Genomic DNA, 23,115 nt, shown 5'->3' on the forward strand with positions numbered 1-23,115 from the left:
ACCTCTTTACTACTGGATTGTGCCTGCTGATTGCACTACCTGATCCAAGCTGGACAATCAAATTCTACCTCTTAATAATTTGAAGTTGAGCTTTGCAAATGCCAATCTGTTTCTTCTGGTGGCTTGAATACAGCATAAACAACTCAGAGGCTGGTGTATGGTTGTGTATCTTTAGCCATTTACTCGGAAAAGCAAAGAAACGTGTCTTCAGAGAGGAAAGAATGAAGCACGCCTACAGATAGAGGAACTGAGGCCAGAAATCATGTGTCCCCAGAAGGTTCTGAAGACCAGTTTCAGGTTCTAATCCTGACTTTGAAGTCCATTTGACACCCCTGTTTCCTTTTAATAATTCTGTCTTCATATTCTAAACTGGGCTGACAGGCTTACTCTTAGTTGCAACTGAAGTTAGATTGCGTATTTGAAAGCAAAAGAGCTATTTCTAAGAAAATTAGCAATAACATCATAATGAGATATTTGGGCATTTGTGATGGTAGATAGGCAAATCAATGTTAAAAATGTTTCCTTATACTCTTAACTTGATGAAACTCTCACTGCACAAAGTTTTTGGAAAATATTTTGGGAAAAGCTCTTTTGAATGAAAAACATACCTGGTCTATGTAGATATTTTCCTGTTGATAGAGCTTAAAAATCCCACTGAAATACTATGGGGAGCCATTTCCTCCTAGATTTCTTTCATCGTAAGAGGACTTTTTGGAACTCAGGTTTGAGTCTGCTGCCAAACAGAACATTGAGAAAATTATTTTGGATAATTTTTATGGTAAAATATCTTCCTGTTAATCATCTCAAAAGAAGTCATCAGGCATTTTTATCCCATTTCATCTACATTTATTTGCAAAGCTGTTTTATCTGCACTTTTAGCTGTGAAGACAAATCACTTAAAAGGATTTATGTTATGCTCAGTCTCCCACATTAACCAGAAGGTTTTGTAGCAATCAAGCAGCTTCAAATGCTCTTGTTGATATTGTTTTCAAAGTGAAAAAAATCTTGCTTTCTTTTACTCAGATTGTATCTTGAAACTTTAAAATATATTTTAAAAAGAGGGTTTGAGGTATATATCTTTATCAGAAGAGGCCTACATTTTTAACAACTGGAAAGACTACTGTAATAATATAGTAAGTATCCTTAGATGGGTTTTAGTATTCTGGGATGTTGACTCTGCCTAGGGCAGAACAAAGACATCAGAAATATGATCCACGCACTTCAGACAGCTTCCTAGTTGCATGGAAATGGAACCAAACAAGCAGATCTTGCATGACCTCAGCTCTGCTCCTAGAATCACCCTCTGCCCACTTCATACATTCCTAGCATGTCTTTCATTCTTTTGTGGCAGAGAGCAAGTGGAGTTGCCAGCTTACTGTTGATGAAGAGTAATTTTTAGAAGCAGAAAGTCAGTGTCTTGGTTCTGAATGACTCATCTTGAACTCTGGGGCATGTTAAACAGTAACTATTGGTGCTTAATCTGTTGGATCTTAACCCATAATTTGAGAGTCCAAGATGGATATATCACTTTTTTCTTTTCAGTGTTTTTCAAGTACAAAGTAGATGGATTACAGTTTCCTTCTAATGGACTCACAAGTATGTGGTGCAGTCATTTGGCATAAAATTGTAAAAACAAAATGAGTTTAATTAAGTAAAATGAGAGATGAACTTTCAACTTTCCACATCAGCTATTTATTAAAATATCAAATTGGTTTTAACCTCTAAAACCTGAAAGTTTTAGAACATGAGAAAGAGGTCTCAGAAATGTGGGGTGCCCATTTTTCAGCCACTTCCTCCTTTTGTTCAGCAGACTCTAAGGGGTATACACCATAGGCAGTTTTCAGAGCCATCCTTACAAAAGATTTTATCGAGTTAGGTGACCTTGGACAAGCCTGAAATTTCCTCATCTATAAAGTGGGAATAATAATAACTACCTCACAGAATTGAGAGCAGTAGAATGTAAGTGAAGCTACCAACCATATTATTATATATCAGTAGACATATGCTATTATTATACTAGGCCTCCAGGAGATGGTAGCTACATACTATTGTTTATTTATTGCAAAGATATTTTCACTTGTTTCAATGTACAAAAGATACAAAGAGTTATATGTTGTATCTTTTGAAATCTTTCAATTTCTGTTTCCCAGCCATATAATTCCCCTCCTTGGGGTCAACTTACGTACCAGTTTCTTGTGTATCTTGCTAGTATTTTGCATATATAAAAGCAAAAATGTATGTTTATTTTCCACCTTTTTAAAAAGGTGAATAAAATCATACTAGTCCATTAAAAAAAAAAATTTGTCTGCGCCGGGTTTTAGTTGAGGCACGGGGGGGTCTAGTTCCCTGACCAGGGATCAAACCCAGGCGGCCCTACATTGGGAGGGAGGAGTCTTAACCACTGGACTACCAGGGAAGTCCCCATTTTTTTTTTAATCACTTAAAAATGTATCTTAGAAGTTGTTCATATAAGTTAAACTTGTTTTTAAACACTTGTGGCATAGGGGTGTGTGTGTGTGTGTGTTGGGAAGAGAGAATACTCAGCTATTATGCAGGTCTGTTCTGATTACCAATCCTAATCTTTAACTACCAAATATTCACTCATTTATTCAACAAATATTTATTGAAAGTCTACCATGAGTCAGGCTCGGCCCTGGCAATAAACCAAAGAACAAAACAAAACACAGTCACTTCTTTCACATTCTAGTGAATACGAGGCTGGACATCCCATCGTGCCCCCATCCCCTTCCGAGCCCACACTGGCCCTCGGTGGGTGACTGTCAGACTTAGACTCCGGTCGTTCAGCATTCCTCTGGTGCGGGGTGGGGTCCTTGAGGCGGGGGCGGGCAGAGCTGGGAATGACCCGAACCCTCCGGGGCACCCACAGCTCAACGCCCTTCCAGACGGGGGATGAAGGGCCGGCCCCGGACGGGTGAGGAACCACGGCGGGAGGGCGGGGAGTCCTCTGGCGTCTTTGGGGCATCCGTCCCGGGTGTAAGAATGGACACACGCCTGTGTTCGTGTCCCCTCCGAGCCGCGAGCAGCACACGGGGACCTCAGAGACGACTTCCTTAACTACCCCACTTTACACAGATGGGAAACCGAGGCCCGGGGAGGCGAAGGCTGGGACTGATGCCCACCTCAGCCTTGGGGCGTGTAGGGGAGGTGCGGAGAGGGTCAACTCACAGCGAGTCCAACAGCTGGGCAGATGGGAACCATTAAGAAACGACGCACCTTTTGGTGTCTACTAGAAACTGCAGTAAGAAGGTCTCGGTCCCCCTAGAGCTGGTGGCGGGAGCCACGGACGGGGGCGGGCAGCCCGGGCCCCAGCCCTTTAAATTCCCAGCCGCGCGGGAACTACAGCCCAACAGCCACAGGCGGGAGGGGCCGCCAGACGAGCGACCCCGCCGGCCAACTACCACCCCCGGCCCGCCCCCTCTCTGATAACTTTCCAATCAGCAACTCTCTTACCGCCCGCCCCTGCCTGTCGCCCACAGCGCGCCTCCAACCCTGACTAACCGCGCGGAAGGACGGCAGGGGCGGGGCTACTGGAGGGTGTGTCTGGGCGAGTGCAGACGTCGCGCGCTCCCCCGGAGCTTCGAACGCTGTTGGCTCTTCAGGCAGAAAAAAAATACAAGAGCCGCGGCCAATAGCGTGGCAGAAAGGACCCGCGCGCAGGTCCGGCTCCGCCCCGCTCTAGCTAGAAAGAAATCCAGGCACAGCTATTGGCTCGCATGTCCTGTCACTCGCCGCTGCGGCCAGCGGGCAGGGGACTGGCGGTGATTGGTTCCGCCCAGGCGCGAAATGTAACGCGGGAAAAACTGGAGCAGGGACCCCGGCGGCAGGTTGTTATTTTCGGGGGCTCGGCGCTGCGCGTCCTGCTTTCCTGTCATCGCAAGGCAAGGCGCCCGCTGCTTCCCGCCGCTGCAGCCTGCGTTGGGGAGCACAAAGAGTGGAGGGCGGGCTTGACCCAGGGTTGGGGTCCGGCCCTGGCAGCCTGCTGCAGGCCGAGCGGCTCTGCTTCTTCGCTGGCCGCCGCGCAGGAGGGTTCCAGGAAACGTCCGCCTGCCATGAGCCAGCGGGACTGAGAGCCGGCGACTCCGAGCAGCGCGGGCGAGCGGAGCAAAGGGCCAGACCCGGGCTCAGGGAGTGCGGCCCACGGCCGCCGGAGCTGCGGATCGGGGCCGGGCAATGATCCGGGGTGTGGAGGCGCCGATGGCTGACAACCCGCCGCAGCCGCCGCCCGTCATCTTCTGCCAGGACTCCCCGAAGCGGGTGCTGGTGTCGGTCATCAGGACGACCCCGATCAAGCCCACATGCAGCGGCGGAGGGGAGCCGGAGCCGCCGCCACCGCTTATTCCCACCAGCCCCGGCTTCAGTGACTTCATGGTGTACCCGTGGCGCTGGGGTGAGAACGCGCACAACGTGACGCTCAGCCCCGGAGCCGCCGGGGGCGCCGCCTCAGCTGCCTTGCCCGCCGCCGCCGCAGAGCACCCAGGGCTTCGGGGCCGGGGCGCGCCCCCGCCCACCGCTTCGGCCGCCGCCGCCTCAGGAGGTGAGGACGAGGAGGAAGCGAGCAGCCCGGACAGCGGCCACCTCAAGGTAAGCGGCGCGGGCGGGGCTTGGGGCAGTCGGGGCCCGTTAACGGCACGGCCCGGGAGCCGGCAGCGCCCGCAGACACGGCGGGCGGGGCGGGGCCGAGTTTAAAACGCGAGGTCGCTCTGGCAGGGGCGGTGGCGTTGGCGGGTGACAGGACGCTGACGTCACTGCCGCGCGCCAAAAAACTGCCCCGGGGGCGGGGCTAGGTTTCAGTCACGTGACACCACCCGGGGGGTGGGGCAGTACAGCAGACCGGAGGCCACAGGCCAGCAGGTGCAGTAGGCGGGAGTGTGGCCTTGTTGTCACGGAGGGGGACGGTCAACCCGCTCTGCCAGTCGTTCGGCCCACCGCTGAGTCTTTTCTGGCGGGAGAGGGCGGGAAGGACCGCAGGCCTTGAACTGTTCCTCTGGGTGCGGGGGGAGGGGTTGCGCAGTTTCTGCCTCACCGCAGATACCCCGCCCCTGCTAAAGATGCCCTGTAGAGATAGCCGAAGAACAAGAAGGGACTTAGGGGAATCTTCCCCACCGGGAGTTGAGCCCTCGCTGTCTTTCACGCATCCAGCGTACTACTTTGCTAGGTTCTGAGAGCTCAGAGTGGAATGGGACGCTGTTGTCACCAACCTCGAATTGCTTGGAGTCTCAGACTGTATTAGAGCTGGAAAGGTTTCAAACCTACAATTTACGGATCAGGCAATTGAGGCTTAGAGGGATTGGTGAAGGGAGCTCCCCAAGGTGCACAGCTAGGTAGCGGGAACTCTGGTACTGTAGTTGAGTTTTTGTGGCTCCTAGTCCTGAAGCATGTGTTGGAGGTGCCTCCCTGCTGACATATACTTACCTCTATAGACTGTAAGCCCCAGGAGCGCCGGGACAGTTTCTCTCTGGTAGACTTATTTGACTTTAATACCTTATACTCTGTAAATGCTGAATAAATGTGCTCAGTTAAGTATTTGTGTAATGAATGGTGCTAATATAAGGTTAATATTCAGATTCTATTTGTTAAGTGGCTATATAAGATAAGCAGTTTGCTAAAGATAAAACAAGTAAATCACCTTGTTGATAAGTACGTCTATATTGGCAAATATTATAAAAATTGAAACAGGTTTTATCATCATTTTACACGCAGTAGCAAAGATGTTGAAACACTGTGTCGAGCCCTGAGGAAATTGATACACTTTGTTACTAATGGCATTGTTATTAAAGAACTATAAATTTATACAGCTATATGCCTTGACACACTTCAACTCTTGAAGCTGCACTTCAGTAAAAACTTGAAAGAAGAAGCAGTAGAAATATTTATATTAGTGCTGAGTTTGTGAAGTGAACAATCACTGTGTGCTGTCTCTAGGTAGCCCTTAGTAAGATGGCTGGGTATCCTAGATATTTTTCCGTGTTAACATATTTACATGTTTAGTACTTAAAAAAATATATATGTAGTAGGTTATATGGTTGAGCAACATAAAGACATATATGCACAAATTACTTATAGAAGATTTTGTATCTGTTATTTTATTCTTAATTATAATTGAATCTAATTTTGGATTATCCAAGAAGATTAATGTTATAATAGATAAGTGAAATCTATACTTTTTTTGGGGGGGCTAAAACAGTTTTATCTTCAAATAAACCTTTTAGAAAACATTCTTAATAATGCATAGGTTTGAATTTTATTTCCACTTTGTCTTCCTCTTTTCAGAAGTAAAACAACACAAGTTATGAAAAACATTTAAAAGTGAAAAGGCTGTTATATATTTCACTTTTTTTCCTCCTCACCATCTTTCATACCATAACTGTTTCATAAATTAGTTCATAAATTAGTAGGCAAATTGATTTTAACGTGTCCTTTTATCAATGAAGCAATCCAAATACAGCTTCAAAAATTCATTCATTTAGTTTTTGCAACTTGAGGGGGAGCCTCAAGCCTCCATATTTTGTGCCGTCTGGAATATACTTTCATTTAAGGAAGTTACCTAGTTTGATTTGTGATCAGTACATTCTAGACTAAAGGTTGGGAATTCCAGCCTCCTTTACTTTGTTTTGCTTCTCTAAAGTACTCGTAGTTCTTTTATCTCCATATACTCATAGGTGAATCATGCTGGCTGAGTCTGCTCACTTTTTGGGAAGACAAGTTTGTAATATAGTTGGTGCCAATAACATGGCACCAACTTCTACCCCCTTCTCTCAGTATGTGGGTTAGAGGCAATAACAGCTTTGGGTTTGAGAACAACTTTTGTGTTCATTTACTGTCTTTTGATGCCACCTTTCCCATGGGAGGTGTTAACATCTGAGTCCTACACACCTGGTGTCAGCTTTTGCTTGCTTTCTTGTTTGTTTCTGCCCAACACTGCCTCCCCGCCTGTGAGGAGAACATCCATCTAATACCAACTTATTTTGGCCCCTCATCACGAGATTGTTTAGCACAATTGGGACATAGTTATATATTAGCACTGTCTCTTCCCAGGTTGTAGAATTCTGGGAAGGAAGGGAGAAGGTCTAATTTTCATCTGCCAAATGATATTCCAAGCCTCCATATTTTGTGCCCTTTACTCAGACTGCATTCATGAGGTTACTTCTCCACTTTGGGACCTGTGTAGTTTGGCTTCTCTGCACATCCTCAGATACCACTTACCCTTCAGGACCCGCCAGCTGCCTATCCTGTTTCCCTTTTCTATCACCAATCACTTTAGACATCTAGACTGCACATAGCCTTACCAACAGCTGATCAGTACACAGTAGTTTTTGATAACCACCACGTTTAAACATAACGTCATGTTAACGTGTTAACGTGAACACAGTAGCCACCATTTGTTATTTATTGCCTTGCAGAGCAAACCACCAGACTCTGTGTTGATTGTTTTGAATTCTTTTAATTAATTTACCTTGTTTACCTAATGAAAAAGGATGAATTAGAGAAGTCCCCAAGATTAAGTTAACATTATATAAGTGGCAGAACTGATTGGAACTTTTTAGAGCCCTTACTCTTAATCTGTACCTGATACTGCTTCTGTGTTTATCATGTGTGTATTGACTTAATCTGTACCTGATACTGCTTCTGTGTTTATCATGTGTGTATTGACTTTAGGGGTTTATTTATTTATTTTTAGTATTAAGAAGATGCAAGTAGGGAATTCCCTGGTGGTGGTCCAGTGGTTAGGACTCTGCGCTTCCACTGTAGGGGGCATAGGTTTGATCCCTGGTCAGGCAACTAACGTTCCGCCAGGCAGCATGGCCAAAAAAAAAGAAAAAAAAGAAGATGCAAGTAGACTTATGAAATAATACACACTATTCATAACTGCCTATATCTCGATTGAGATGTCTCATGAGAATACACACAGTACAATAGATAGATGCAAATTAAGACTTAGAAAGTGGTCCAGATAGGTCAAGGTGGGGGATAGAGTTAGGAAGCAGATATGCGAGCCATAGGAAATTCGGATCTAAATCTGAATTCGAAAAGGGAAATAAGATCTATTTACATTTTCTCATGAAAGTGAGAAGGTACACACGCCTCCCTCTGAGAACTGTTTTTCTTTTCCTTCCATGTTGTATCTGTATAATTTATTTGAATTTTACTTTGTATAAAAATGTGTTGAGGACTTTTAGTTTTTTTAGTAATCACATGAATATAAAGTTTGAACATAACTTTTTCTAAAGCTTAGGTAAATGTGTACATTATTCTAAGTGGCTTGAGAAATAACTCCAATTTTATTAAATAACTTAAAGTTATTGACATTGAAAACAAAACATTTACCATGAAATATTTTAGAAAACACTTTCAAAATCACTATCTTCTGGAGGTACTGAGATTGTTTTAAAAATTAAACCTGCTGAAGTATGCAAACATTTTTGGCGATATATTCATTTTTCTTCTTTCTAGTAGCTTATTTTGCAGCAGTTGCCATATAATAGCAATAGGATGTCTAAGAGTTTCTTTTTTAACTTTACTTTTTTTTTTTTGCAAATCATCAAGCAGTCTTGACAAGATTTCTCTCTTAAGCTACAGGTACACTTAGTTGCTGATGAGTTAACTCTATTATTGTCAAAATGTACATAGATACATGGTTTTCTTATTGCTAAGGCTAAAATGAAAAAGGTCCTCTTTAAGTGACACTGCTTAGTTTTGTAGATATGGTTAAAAGATGCTATTTATTCATTTATTTAGGGTATTAGATGATTACTTGCCTTGTTTAATTTTCTTAGTTGAAAGAATGCACTTAGTGAAGTCTTACCTGTATATGGCTGGGATGTTGTATTATGTTGCATTTTTCAGCTCTTTATTTCTCACTTGGAAAATGCAAGTATGATTTGCATTTTCTTGTTTCTAGATGAAACAAGATCTTAGAGTTACTGGGAGGCAGCCAAATAGTTAACTTTAAAAAAAAAAAACTTCCCCCACTATTAAACATGCTTGATAATTATTTTTTTAACCAGAAACAGAGAAAATAGTAATGGATAATCTTAAAATTTTGATACTAAATAGTATTTGATACTAAATCAGTTATTTCAAATTGTAATAGAGTCAACAATATGTTTTTATGTATTTAAAAAATATTGGGGGGGGCTTCCCTGGTGGCGCAGTGGTTGAGAGTCCACCTGCCGATGTGGGGGACACGGGTTCGTGCCCCGGTCCGGGAGGATCCCACGTGCCGCGGAGCGGCTGGGCCCGTGAGCCGTGGCCGCTGGGCCTGCGCGTCCAGAGCCTGTGCCCCGAGGCGGGAGAGGTCACAGCAGTGAGAGGCCCGCGTCCCGCAAAAAAAAAAAAAAAAAATTAGGGGACTTCCCTGGTGGCTCAGTGGATGAGAGTCTGCCTGCTAATGCAGGGGACACGGGTTCGAGCCCTGGTCTGGGAGGATCCCACATGCCACAGAGCAACTAGGCCCGTGAGCCACGGCTATAAGCCTGCGTTTCTGCAGCCTGTGCTCCGCAACAAGAAAGGCCGCGATAGTGAGAGTCCCGCGCATCGCGATGAAGAGTGGCCCCCGCTTGCCACAACTAGAGAAAGCCCTCGCACAGAAACAAAGACCCAACACAGCCAAAAATAAATATAAATAAATAACAAAGATTTGTTGAGAATCACTGACCCTATACTTTGCAATACTATACATTAAATGTATTAAAAAAAAATTAGGGAAATTATCCTTTCATGGCAGAGGAGTTGTATTACTAAGGTTTTTAATTAACCTTATTTCACGTTCCATTTCTTTCTTAACAGAACAAATCATCTGCTGTTTTTATGGATCATAGATGCTGTGTTTGTTTTTCATTTTTAAAACTATTTAAAACAATTATTAATGATATGATCATAACCAGCAACAATTTATACAATTATTGTGGAGAATTGATGAGATCTTTATCCCATTAACAAATATTTATTAACAATGTGCCTGAGTCAGTTAGCTTAGGCTAAACTATGCTGCAGAATGAACCTCAAAATCTCAATCTCAACCTAAACAAAGCTCGTGTTATGTATCCTGTGAGGGTTAACAGCAGGTGTGCTCTTCATCCTGTTCATTCTGGGACCCAGGAGGAACATCCCCTACCTGGGACATGCGAGTCTCAAGGCAGAGGAAAGAGCGATGGTAGGACCTTGTGATGGCTTTTAGAGCTTTTGCTCAGAAGTCCCACATGTGATTTCTATTCACATTTCATTGGTCAAAGCAAAGCTATATGGCCAAGTTGGGGCCCATAGTGCGGAAGGAGCAGTGAATATTTTAACAATATTATAATCTGCCACAGTGCTTTCTCACATTCTTTTCCATTATTATTATTATTATTATTATTTTGGCTGCATCGGGTCTTAGTTGTGGCACATGGGATCTTTGTTGAGGTATGTGGGATCTTTTTTCATTAAGGCACGTGGTCTCTTCGTTTCGGTGCTCGGGCTTCTCTCTAGTTGTGGCTTGCAGGTTTTTCTCTCTCTAGTTGTGGCGTGCGGGCTCCAGGTCATGTGGGCTCTGTAGTTTGAGGCGCGCAGGCTCTCTAGTTGAGGCATGCGAGCTCAGTAGTTGTGGCTCCAGCTTAGTTGCCCCTCAGCATGTGGGATCTTAGTTCCCTGACCAGGGATCGAACCCACGTGCTCTGCATTGGAAGGTGGATTCTTTACCACTGGACCACTGGGGAGTCCCCTCACATTTTTTTTTCTTTTTATACTTTTGTGGCAGAAAACACATAACATAAAATTTACCATCTTAACCATTTTAAAGTATTAACTATATGAACGTTGTTGTAATAGAACTCCAGAACTTTTTCATCTTACGAAACCAAAACTGTACCCATCTCGAGCTCCCCCTTTCTCCCTCTCTATGGCCCCTGGCAACCACTATTCTGCTTTCTGTTTCTAAGTTTGACCATTTTAGATACCGCATATAAGTGGGATCAGGTAGTATTTGTCTTTTTGTGACTGCCTTATTTCACTTAGGATAATGCCCTTAATATTCATCCATGTTGTAGCATATGGCAGAATTGCCTTCTTTTTTAAGGCTGAATAATTTTTCATTGTATATATCACATTTACTTTATCCATTCATCTGTCAGGGGACATTTAGGTTGCTTCCACCTCTTGGCTGTTGCAGAAATAGGTTTTAATATCTAAGAATTTTTTAGACATGACTTATAAGATAACTCATCCATGTTGAGATTGAGCTTTTCTTTCAAGGTGAAAATTGATTGAAGGGAATTTTGCTGTGGCTTATTATCAAGGTTTCAGGCTGATGTTTTTAAGCTTTGGGAAGGCTTTAGGTTTTTGTATTGACAGCAGTAAAAACATCTTCAGTTTGGATGTAGGTGTTTTTTACGTTTTTCTTTTTTTTTCATTTAACTTATATGTGTAAAAATTTAACTTACCTGGAAAGAAAGTTTTTTTCTTCAGGGAAATGCTTATTTTAGATTAGTTTTACATACGTAGAAATGTTAAGACAGTACAGGGAGTTCCCATCAACCACATATCCAGTTTCCCCTATTGCTGACATCTTGCATTAATATGATATATTTGTTACAATTAACGAACCAAATTGGTACATTATTAACTAAAGTCCATAGTACGTTCAGAGCTCGTTAGTGTTTTTAAAAATTGAGCAGAAATTCACATAGCATAAAATTAACCATTTTGAGGTATAATTCACTCATAGTTAGTAACTCACAATATTGTGAAACCACCACCTATATCAAGTTCCAAAACATTTTCATCGCCCCAAAAGAAAGTCCTGTATTCATTAAGTAGTCACTCCCTTTCCCCCTTTATAGGCAGTCTCTGGAAAACACCAATCTGTTTTCTGTCTGTGGTTATACCTATTTTGGACATTTTATTACATGGAATCATAAAATATGTGGCCTTTTGTGTCTGACTTCTGTTACTTAGTATACTGTTTTTGAGGTTTATCCACCTTGTAGCATGTATCGTTTCTATGGCTGAATAACAGTCCATTGTATATGTATATGTACATATGTATATGACATTGTATCACACCGTCAAACTTTTCCACAGTGGCTAAAACTTTACATTCCTACCAGCAATGTATGAAGTTTCTAGTTTCTGCACATTCTTGACAAAAAAACACCTTATTTCTACTTTTTTCCTGTTTTTTTTTTGATTTCTACTTTTCTCCTGTTTTTTTTTTTTTGAGTATAACTGAGTTGGTGTGAAGTCGTATCTCACTGTGTGTGTGTGTGTGTGTGTGTGTGTGTGTGTTTAATCTTTTTCCCTTCAGGCTTTACTGAGATATAATTGACCTCAATTGTAGTTTTGATTTGCATTTCCCTAATGACTAATGATGTTGAGCATCTTTTCATGGGCTTGCTGCCCATACATATAACTACTTTGGAGATATGTCTATTCAAGTCCTTTACCCATATTTTATTTGAGTTTTCATTGTTGTGTTGTAAAGTTTCTTTATATATTCTGGATACTAAAACCTTATCAGACATATGATTTGCAAGTACTGTATCCCATTCTGTAGGTTGTCTTTTCACTTTCTTGATAATGTCCTTTGACACAAATGTTTTTAATTTTAAGTCCAGTTTATCTATTCTTTTGTTGCTTAGGCTTTTGGTGCCACATCTAAGAATCCATTGTCAAATCCAAGGTCATGAATATTTATCCCTGTTTTCTTTTAAGAGTTTTAAAGTTTCAGCTCTGACATTTTGGTGTATGATGCATTTTGAATTAATTTTTTATATATTGTGTGAGGTACAACTTCATTCTTTTGCATGTAGAAATCCAGTTATCTCAGAACTATTTGTTGAAGAGCTATTCTTTCCTCATTGCATGTTCTTGGCACCCTCGTTGAAAATCAGTTGGCCATAGGATAAGGGTTAATGTCTTGATTCTCATTTTGTTTCATTGGCCTATGTCTTTCCTTATGCCAGTACTACACTGTCTTAATTGACATTGCTTTGCAGTAAATTTTTTAATAGGGAAGTGTGAGTACTGCTTTGTTCTTTTAAAATATTGTTTTGTCTACTTGGATCCTCTTGCAATTCCATGAGTAGAGGATTGCTTTTTCCATTTCTGCAAAAAGGCCTTTGGGATTTTAATAGGGATTGCACTGAGTCTGTATATCACTTTGGGTAGCAGTGGTATCTTATATTAAGCCTTCCAGTCCTAGAATTGTATCCCATAAGTTTTGATATGTTGTGCTTTTATTTTCATTCATGTCAAAGTATTTTCTAATTTCCTGTGTGATTTCTTCTTTGACCCATTGGCTGTTTAAGAGTGTTGTTTAATTTCCACATATTTGTGAATTTTCCAGTTTTCTTTCTATTATTGATTTATAGTTTCATTCCAAGTATGTCAAAGAAGATGCTTTGGATGATTTCAGTCATTTAAAATTTATTGATTCTTGCTTTGGGCCCAACATATGGTCTATCTTGGGAAATGTTCCACGTGCACTTGAAAAAAATGGATATTATACCGTTTTTGTGTGGAATGTTCTTCATATTCTGTTAGGTATACTTGGTTTATAGTGTTGTTCAAGTCTTCTATATCTTTGTTGACCTATCTAGTTGTCCTATCCATTAATTGAAAGCGAAAGTCTCCAGCTATTTTTGAGCTATGTCTTTTTATTTTCAATTCTGCCAATTTTTGCTTCATACATATTGGGAGCTCTGTTGTTAGGTGTGCATGTGTTTATAATCGTTATCTCTTTTTCCATCCTTTCACTTTTTTTTTTTTGCCGTACGCGGGCCTCTCACTGTTGTGGCCTCTCCCGTTGCGGAGCAGCAGGCTCCGGACGCGCAGGCTCAGCGGCCATGGCTCACGGGCCCAGCCGCACCGCAGCATGTGAGATCCTCCCGGACCGGGGCACGAACTCGTGTCCCCTGCATCAGCAGGCGGACTCTCAACCACTGCGCCACCAGGGAAGCCCCATCCTTTCACTTTTAAACCTATTTATGTTTTTGGCTCTAAAGTGAGTTTCTTGTAGACAGCATATAGTTGGTTCATTTAAAAAAAAATCCATTCTGCCAATCTCTGCCTTTTGTTTGCAGAATTTAATCTATTTACATTTAAAGTGATTACTGACAAGGAAGAACTTCTCCCATTTTATTTGTTTTCTATAGTGTTATACCTATTTTGTTTATCAATTCTTCGATTACCGCCTTCTTTTGGGGTTGATTTTTTTTTTGTAATGAACTATTTTCTTTTCTTTCTTGTTTCTTTTTCTGTTTTTATTTTTGAATTAATATCACCTTAGCACCAATAGTATACAAAAGTTCTGCTCCCATATATTTCTGTCCCTCTCCCTTTTTGTTTTTGTTGTCATAATTACATCTTATATTGTGTTCCCATTAACAAAGATTTATTATTTTTTAATATACTTGGCATTTATCTTTTATATAGGAAAGAAAAGAAGAGTTATAAGCCCAAAGTGCAATACTTCTGGCTTATGTAGTTACCTGGTGTTGTTTATTTCTTTGTATGGCTTTGAGTTATTGTCTAGTGTCTTTTCATTTCTGCCTGAAGAACTAACTCCCTTTAGATTTATTGTAGGGCAGGTCTAGCAATGAACTCTCTTAGCTTTTGTTTGTCTGGGAATGCTTAATTTCTTCATTTTTGAGTGATAGTTTTGTTGAATATAAGTTTATTGTTTGATTTTTTTTTTCCTTTCAGCACTTTAAACATGTCATCCCACTGATTTGTGTAGTTTCTCCTGAGAAATCAGCTGTTAATCCTGTTGAGGACTGGTATGTGTGATAAACTGCTTCTTTCTTGCTGCTCTCGAGTCTCTGTTTGTCTTTGTCTTTTGATAGTTTGATTATATCTCCATGTATATCTCTCTTTGTGTTTATGCCATTATTTCAAATATTCTTTCTGCTCTAGTCTCTCTTGCCTTCTGGATTTCTGATTGTGTGGGTGTGGGTATGCTTGATGCTGTGGTGTCCCCCAGAATTCGTGTGTTGAGATCCTGACCCCCGAAGATGATGGTGTTAGGAGGTGGGGGTCTTTGGGAGGTGCTTAGGTCATGGAGGTGGAGCCCTCATGAATAGAATTAGTGCCTTTATGAAAGAGGCCCTGGAGAGCTCTCTTGCCCCTTTTGCCATGTGAGGACACAGCAAGAAGGCACTGGGTATGATCCAGGAAGTAGTCCCTAACCTGACCATGCCAGCACCTTCATCTTGGACTTTACAACTGCCAGAACTGTGAGAAATAAACTTTGGTTGTTTATAAGTTACCCAGTCTGTAGTATTTAGTTTTAGCAGCCCAAATGGACCCATAAGACACTTGATGTCCTACTGGTATCATAGGCCCTGTTCATTCTTTTCTCTTTCTGTTCCTCAGACTGGATAATTTCAGTTGACCTATCTTTAAATTTGCTGTTTCTTTCCTCCTGACCGTTCAAATCTGCCATTAAGACTCTGTAGTGAATTTTTTTCATTTTGGTTACTGTATTTTTTAGTTTCAGAATTTGTATTTTTAAAAATAATTTGTGGGCTTCCCTGGTGGCGCAGTGGTTGAGAGTCCGCCTGCCGATGCAGGGGACATGGGTTTGTGCCCTGGTCCGGGAAGATCCCACATGCCGCGGAGTGGCTGGACCCGTGAGCCATGGCCGCTGACTCTGCGCGTCCGGAGCCTGTGCTCTGCAACGGGAGAGGCCACAACACTGAGAGGTCCACGTACCACACACAAAAAAAATAATAATAATAATTTGTTTCTTTTTTGACATTCTCAGTTTGTTGAAACAGTGTTCTCCTTGTTTTCTTTTGTTCTTTGTCCATTACCTCTTTCAGCATATTTAAGACAGTTTAACATCTTTCTCTAGTAAGTCCAATGTCTGCTTCCTCATAGGAGAAATTAACTCCTATGTATGGGAGTTAATATTTTTGTTTCTTTGCATGCTTTGTAATATTTTGTTGAAAACTGGGTGTTTTGAATATTATAAAGTAGTAACTCTGGAAATCAGATTCTCCTCCTCAGAGTTTGTTATAGTTGTGTGCTGTGGTTTGTAGTTGTTTGGTGACTTTTCTAAACTATTTTTGTAAACTCTATTCTTTATTGTGTTTGTTCTTTAAAGTCTGTTTCTTTAGCTTTAGTCATCTCATATTTTGAGAGAGATCTTGAATGCCCCCCCCAAAAACCCCCCAAAAACAGAAAAGAAAAGAAAGGGGGGAAAAAAACCCTTCTAACTTTGCAGAATGGTCTGTGCTGTAGCTCTCCTTCTATACTTAGCCAGACTGTTTACAAGTCTGTCTTAGCCTTCATTTCTTGCTTGTGCTGAGCCTAAAGATCAGCCAGAGGTGAAAACTTATGTTCTTTTCAGGTTTTTTCTGAGTATGCTTCCTGCGCTGGGCAGGCAAGTGTGTGGCTTCCTAAATTCCTGTCTTTAGGATATGTGGGCACTTTCCAGTGCCCTAATTTCCTGAGGAAATTCTCTCCCCAGCTTTTCCTCCTAGGCTTTTGGTGTGTCTGTGTGCCTTCGTTGAACTCTTTTCCCCCAGGGGGCAGCAAGTTGTTATTGGCCTTACAAGGTTTTTGAGAGATGCCCTCTGTGTAGCCACTTTTCTGCCCAGAGAGAGTTCTAAGTTAGCAAAACAAAGACAAGCATCTTGTGTCAGACCTTCAGGTAGCCCCCAGGCTGGGCAAAACAGACAAACAAAATTCTTTCAGAGTAAAGTCTTCTCTGTTCTTTCTTGAACCAGGGACTAGATTCCTACACTAAGAATGAAGGCAGTAATCTTCAAAGACCACTGAGTGAAGGGGTGGGGCAAGGGCTGTAAAAATTGCTGCAACGCTTTCCTACTGTTTTATGTTGCTTGTTTCTTGATTCATTGTTCTCTGAGTTGCTGTAAATTTCTCATCATTTTCTGGAGTTGTGACAAAGCTGATTCTGAACAGTTTTTGCTTGACTTTTTAGTGATCTGTGGAGGGGTGGGCCCTTGGAACTACCTACTCTGCCATTTCACTGATGTCGCTCAAGAAAGGTTTCAAAAAATTATTTACAGTTATACCTTTGAGATATTGTGGGTTCAGTCCCAGACTGCTAGTCACACAAGCTTTTGTTTCCCAGTGAATAAAAAGTTATGTTTACACTATACTGTAGTCTCTTAAGTGTGCAATAGCATTATGTCTAAAAATTACCTCAATTAAAAAACACTTTTAGGGCTTCCCTGGTGGCGCAGTGGTTGAGAGTCCGCCTGCCGATGCAGGGGACATGGGTTTGTGCCCCGGTCCAGGAAGATCCCACATGCCGCAGAGCAGCTGGGCCCGTGAGCCATGGCCGCTAAGCCTGTGCGTCCGGAGCCTGTGCTTCGCAACGGGAGAGGCCACAACAGTGAGAGGCCCGCGTACCGCAAAAAAAAAAAAAAAAAAAAACACTTTTAAAAAATATTTCTAAAAAATGCTAATCACCATCTGACAACACAGGGTTGCTACAAACCTTCAATTTGTAAAAAACGCAGTATCTGCAAAATGCAATAAAGTGAAGCGTAATAGAGACTCTGAGAGGGCTCACGCCAAGGAGTACTTCCCAGAACTTCTGCTGCCAGTGTCCTTGTCCCCACGGTGAGCTACAGCCACCCGCTGCCTCTGCAGGAGACCCTCCAACGCTAGCAGAAAGAAGTAAGAACGTGATTATCTGGGCAACAGTCAGCTCTACCCAACACCAGTCCCTCCCATCAGGGAACTTGCACGAGCCTCTTAGATAGCCTCATCCACCAGAGGGCAGACAGCAGAAGCAAGAAGAACTACAATCCTGCAGCCTGTGAAACAAAAACCACATTCACAGAAAGATAGACAAGATGAAAAGGCAGAGGGCTATGTACCAGATGAAGGAACAAGATAAAACCCCAGAAAAACAACTAAATGAAGTTGAGATAGGCAACCTTCCAGGAAAATAATTCAGAATAATGATAGTGAAGATGATACGGGACCTCGGAAAAAGAATGGGGCAAAGATTGAGAAGATGCAAGAAATGTTTAACAAAGACTGAGAAGAATTAAAGAACAAACAAACAGAGATGAACAATACAATAACTGAAATAAAACTACACTAGAAGGAATCAATAGCAGAATAACTGAGGCAGAAGAAAGGATAAGTGACCTGGAAGACAGAATGGTGGAATTCACTGCTGCAGAACAGAATAAAGAAAAAAGAATGAAAAGAAATGAAGACAGCCTAAGAGACCTCTGGGACAACATTAAATGCAACAACATTCGCATTATAGGGGCCCAGAAGGAGAAGAGAGAGATAAAGGACCCAAGAAAATATTTGAAGAGATTATAGTCGAAAACTTCCCTAACATGGGAAAGGAAATAGCCACCCAGGTCCAGGAAGTGCAGTGAGTCCCATACAGGATAAACCCAAGGAGAAACATGCTGAGACACATAGTAATCAAAGTGTCAAAAATTAAAGACAAAGAAAAATTATTGAAAGCAGCAAGGGGAAAACGACAAATAACATACAAGGGAACTCCCATAAGGTTAACAGCTGATTTCTCAGCAGAAACTCTACAAGCCAGAGGAAGTGGCATGATATACTTAAAGTGATGAAAGGGAAGAACCTACAACCAAGATTCCTCTACCTGGCAAGGATCTCCTTCAGATTCGATGGAGAAATCAAAAGCATTACAGACAAGCAAAATCTAAGAGAATTCAGCACCACCAAACCAGCTCTACAACAAATGCTAAAGGAAATTCTCTAAGTGGGAAGCACAAGAGAAGAAAAGGACCTACAAAAACAAACCCAAAACAATTAAGAAAATGGTAATAGGAGCATACATATCGATAATTACCTTAAACGTGAATGGATTAAATGCTCCAGCCAAAAGACACAGGCTTGCTGAATGGATACAAAAACAAGACCCATATATATGCTGTCTGCAAGAGACCCACTTCAGACCTAGGGGCACATACAGACTGAAAGTGAGGGGATGGAAAAAGATATTCCATGTGAATGGAAATCAAAAGAAAGCTGGAGTAGCAATACTCATATCAGATAAAATAGACTTTAAAATAAAGACTATTAGAAGAAACAAGGAAGGACACTACTTAATGATCAAGGGATCAATCCCAGAAGAAGACATAACAATTATAAATATATATGCACCCAACATAGGAGCACCTCAATACATAAGGCAACTGCTAACAGCTATAAAAGAGGAAGTCGACAGTAACACAGTAATAGTGGGGGACTTTAACACCTCACTTACACCAATGGACAGATCATCCAGACAGAAAATTAATAAGGAAACACAAGCTTTAAATGACACAATAGACCCAACAGATTTAATTGATATTTGCAGGAAATTCCATCCAAAAACAGCAGATTACACTTTCTTCTCAAGTGCGCATGGAACATTCTACAGGATAGATCACATCTTGGGTCACAAATCAAGCCACAGCAAATTTAAGAAATATGAAATCATATCAAGCATCTTTTCTGACCACAGCGCTATGAGATTAGAAATGAATTACAGGGAAAAAAATGTAAAAAACACGAACACATGGAGGCTAAACAATATGTTACTAATAACCAAGAGTTCACTGAAGAAATCAAAGAGGAAATCAAAAAATACCTAGAGACAAATGACAATGAAAACACGATGATCCAAAACCTATGGGATGCAGCAAAAGCAGTTCTAAGAGGGAAGTTTATAGCTATACAAGCCTACCTCAAGAAACAAGAAAAATCTCAAATAAACAATCTAACCTTGCACCTAAAGCAACTAGAGAAAGAAGAACAAACAAAACCCAAAGTTAGCAGAAGGAAAGAAATCATAAAGATCAGAGCAGAAATAAATGAAATAGAAACAAAGAAAACAATAGCAAAGATCAATAAAACGAAAAGCTGGTACTTTGAGAAGATAAACAAAATTGATAAACCATTAGCCAGACTCATCAAGAAAAAGAGGGAGAGGACTCAAGTCAATGAAAAAGGAGAAGTTGCAACAGACACTGCGGAAATACAAAGCATCCTAAGAGACTACTACAAACCACTCTATGCCAATAAAATGGACACCCTGGAAGAAATGGACAAATTCTTAGAAAGGTATAACCTTCCAAGACTGAACCTGGAAGAAATAGAAAATATGAACATACCAATCACAAGTAATGAAATTGAAATGTGATGAAAAATCTTCCAACAAACAAAAGTCCAGGACCAGATGGCTTCACAGGTGAATTCTATCAAACATTTAAAGAAGAGCTAATACCCATCCTTCTCAAACTCTTCCAAAAAATTGCAGAGGAAGGAACACTCCCAAACTCATTCTATGAGGCCACCATCACCCTGATACCAAAACCAGACAAAGATACTACAAAAAAAGAAAATTGCAGACCAATATCACTGATGAACATAGATGCAAAAGTCCTCAACAAAATACTAGCAAACAGAATCCAACAATACATTAAAAGGATCATACACCATGATCAAGTGGGATTTATCCCAGGGATGCAAGGATTCTTCAATATAAGTAAATCAATCAATGTGATACACCATATTAACAAATTGAAGAAGAAAAATCATATGATCATCTCAATAGATGCAGAAAAAGCTTTTGACAGAATTCGACCCCCATTTATGATAAAAACTCTCCACAAAGTGGGCATAGAGTGAACCTACCTCAACATAATAAAGGCCATATATGACAAACCCACAGAAAACATCATTCTAAATGGTGAAAAACTGAAAGCATTTCCTCTGAGATCAGGAAGAAGACAAGGATGTCCACTCTCACCACTATTGTTCAACATAGTTTTAGAAGTCCTAGCCATGGCAATCAGAGAAGAAAAAGAAATAAGAGGAATACAAATCGGAAAAGAAGAAGTAAAACTGTCACTGTTTGCAGATGACATGAAACTATACATAGAGAATCCTAAAGATGCTACCAGAAAACTACTAGAGCTAATCAATGAATTTGGTAAAGTTGCAGGATACAAAATTAATGCACGGAAATCTCTTGCATTCCTATACATTAATGAGAAAAATCTGAAAGAGAAATTAAGGAAACACTCCCATTTACCGTTGCAATAAAAAGCATAAAGTACCTAGGAATAAACCTACCTAGGGAGACAGAAGACCTCTATGCAGAAAACTACAAGACACTGATGAAATTAAAGATGATACCAACAGATGGAGAGATATATCATGTTCTTGGATTGGAAGAATCAATATTGTGAAAATGACTATACTACCCAAAGGAAGGTACAGATTCAATGCAATCCCTATCAAATTACCAATGGCATTTTTTATGGAAGTAGAACAAAAAATCTTAAAATTTGTATAGAGACAGAAAAGACCCCGAATAGCCAAAGCAGTCTTGAGGGAAGAAAATGGAGCTGGAGGAATCAGACTCCCTGACTTCAGACTATACTACAGAGCTACAGTAATCAAGCCAATATGGTACTGGCACAAAAAGAGAAACATAGATCAATGATAGAAAGCCCAGAGATAAACCCACGCATCTATGGTCAACTAATCTATGACAAAGGAAGCAAGGATATACAATGGAGAAGACAGTCTCTTCAATAAGTGGTGCTGGGAAAACTGGACAGCTATATTTAAAAGAATGAAATTAGAACACTGCCTAACACCATACACAAAAATAAACTCAAAATGGATTTGAGACCGAAATGTAAGACCGGACAGTATAAAACTCTTAGAGGAAAACATAGGAAGAACACTCTTTTTTTCTTTTTTTCTTTTGCGGTACGCAGGCCTCTCACTGCTGTGGCCTCTCCTGCCGCGGAGCACAGGCTCCGGACGCGCAGGCTCAGCGGCCACGGCCCACGGGCCCAGCCGCTCCGCAGCACGTGGGACCCTTCCGGACCGGGGCACGAACCCGTGTCCCCTGCATCGGCAGGCGGACTCTCAACCACTGCGCCACCAGGGAAGCCCCAGGAAGAACACTCTTTGACTTAAACCACAGCAAGATCTTTTTTGATCCACCTCCTAGAGTAATGGAAATAAATAAATAAATAAATAAATAAACAAATGGAACCTAATGAAACTTCAAAGCTTTTGCACAGCAAAGGAAACCATAAAAAAGACGAAAAGACAACCCTCAGAATGGGAGAAAATATTTGCAAACGAATCAATGGACAAAGGATTAATCTCCAAAATATATAAACAGCTCATGCAACTCAATATTAACAAACAACCCAATCCAAAAATGGGCAGAAGACCTAAATAGACCTTTCTCCACAGAAGATATACAGATGACCATGAAGCACATGAAAAGCTGCACAACATCACTAATTATTAGAGAAATGCAAATCAGAACTACAATGAGGTATCACCTCACACCAGTTAGAATGGGCACCATCAGAAAATCTACAAACAACAAATGCTGGCGAGGGTGTGGAGAAAAGGGAACCCTCTTGCATTGTTGGTGGGAATGTAAATTGATACAGCCACTATGGAGAACAGTATGGAGGTTCCTTAAAAAACTAAAAATAGAATTACCATATGATCCAGCAATCCCACTACTGGGCATATACCCAGATAAAAACATAATTCAAAAAGACACATGCACCCCAATGTTCATTGCAGCACTGTTTACAATAGCCAGGTCATGGAAGCAACCTTAATGCCCATTGAGAGACGAATGGATAAAGAAGATGTGGTACATATATACAATGGAATATTACTCAGCCATAAAAAGGAACGAAATTGGGTCATTTGTAGAGATGTGGATGGATCTAGAGACTGTCATACAGAGTGAAGTAAGTCAGAAAGAGAAAAACAAATATCGTATATTAATGCATATATGTGGAACCTAGAAAAATGGTACAGACGAACCGGTTTGCAGCGCAGAAGTTGAGACACAGATGTAGAGAACAAATGTATGGACACCAATGGGGGAAAGCGGTGGGGGGTGGTGGTGGTTGTGGTGTGATGAATTGGACGATTGGGATTAACATGTATACACTGATGTGTATAAAATTGATGACTAATAAGGACCTGCTGTATAAAAAAATAAATAAAATTGAAAAGTTGAAAAAAATGAAGCATAATAAGTAAGGTATGCCTGTATTATGATATTTTGTTTTAATGAGTGGAGTCCAAGAAATTATATTAATGTTTATGCAC

General features: G+C 41.1%; 1 protein-coding gene across 2 annotated transcripts in view; it reads left to right on the forward strand.

Moving 5' to 3' along the window:
- The first annotated feature begins 2,831 nt into the window (after nt 1–2,831).
- The window catches only part of ZNF367 (zinc finger protein 367), a 29,615-nt gene continuing 9,331 nt past the window's right edge, over nt 2,832–23,115 (forward strand). The window contains exon 1 of one of the 2 annotated variants that reach the window (XR_002642686.2): nt 2,832–4,602. Coding sequence is in view for 1 of the 2 variants with exons in the window: in XM_022558924.3 (XP_022414632.1) it covers nt 4,192–4,602 (411 nt within the window). In the remaining variant the exon portion in view is untranslated. The remainder of the gene's footprint in view (nt 4,603–23,115) is intronic. The other variant, XM_022558924.3, reaches the window with a different exon arrangement.

This window comes from Delphinapterus leucas, chromosome 6, assembly GCF_059928025.1.
Source record: "Delphinapterus leucas isolate spDelLeu-1000000601 "Yukka" chromosome 6, BTC_Dleu_Yukka2, whole genome shotgun sequence".
NCBI classification, from domain to species: domain Eukaryota; kingdom Metazoa; phylum Chordata; class Mammalia; order Artiodactyla; family Monodontidae; genus Delphinapterus; species Delphinapterus leucas.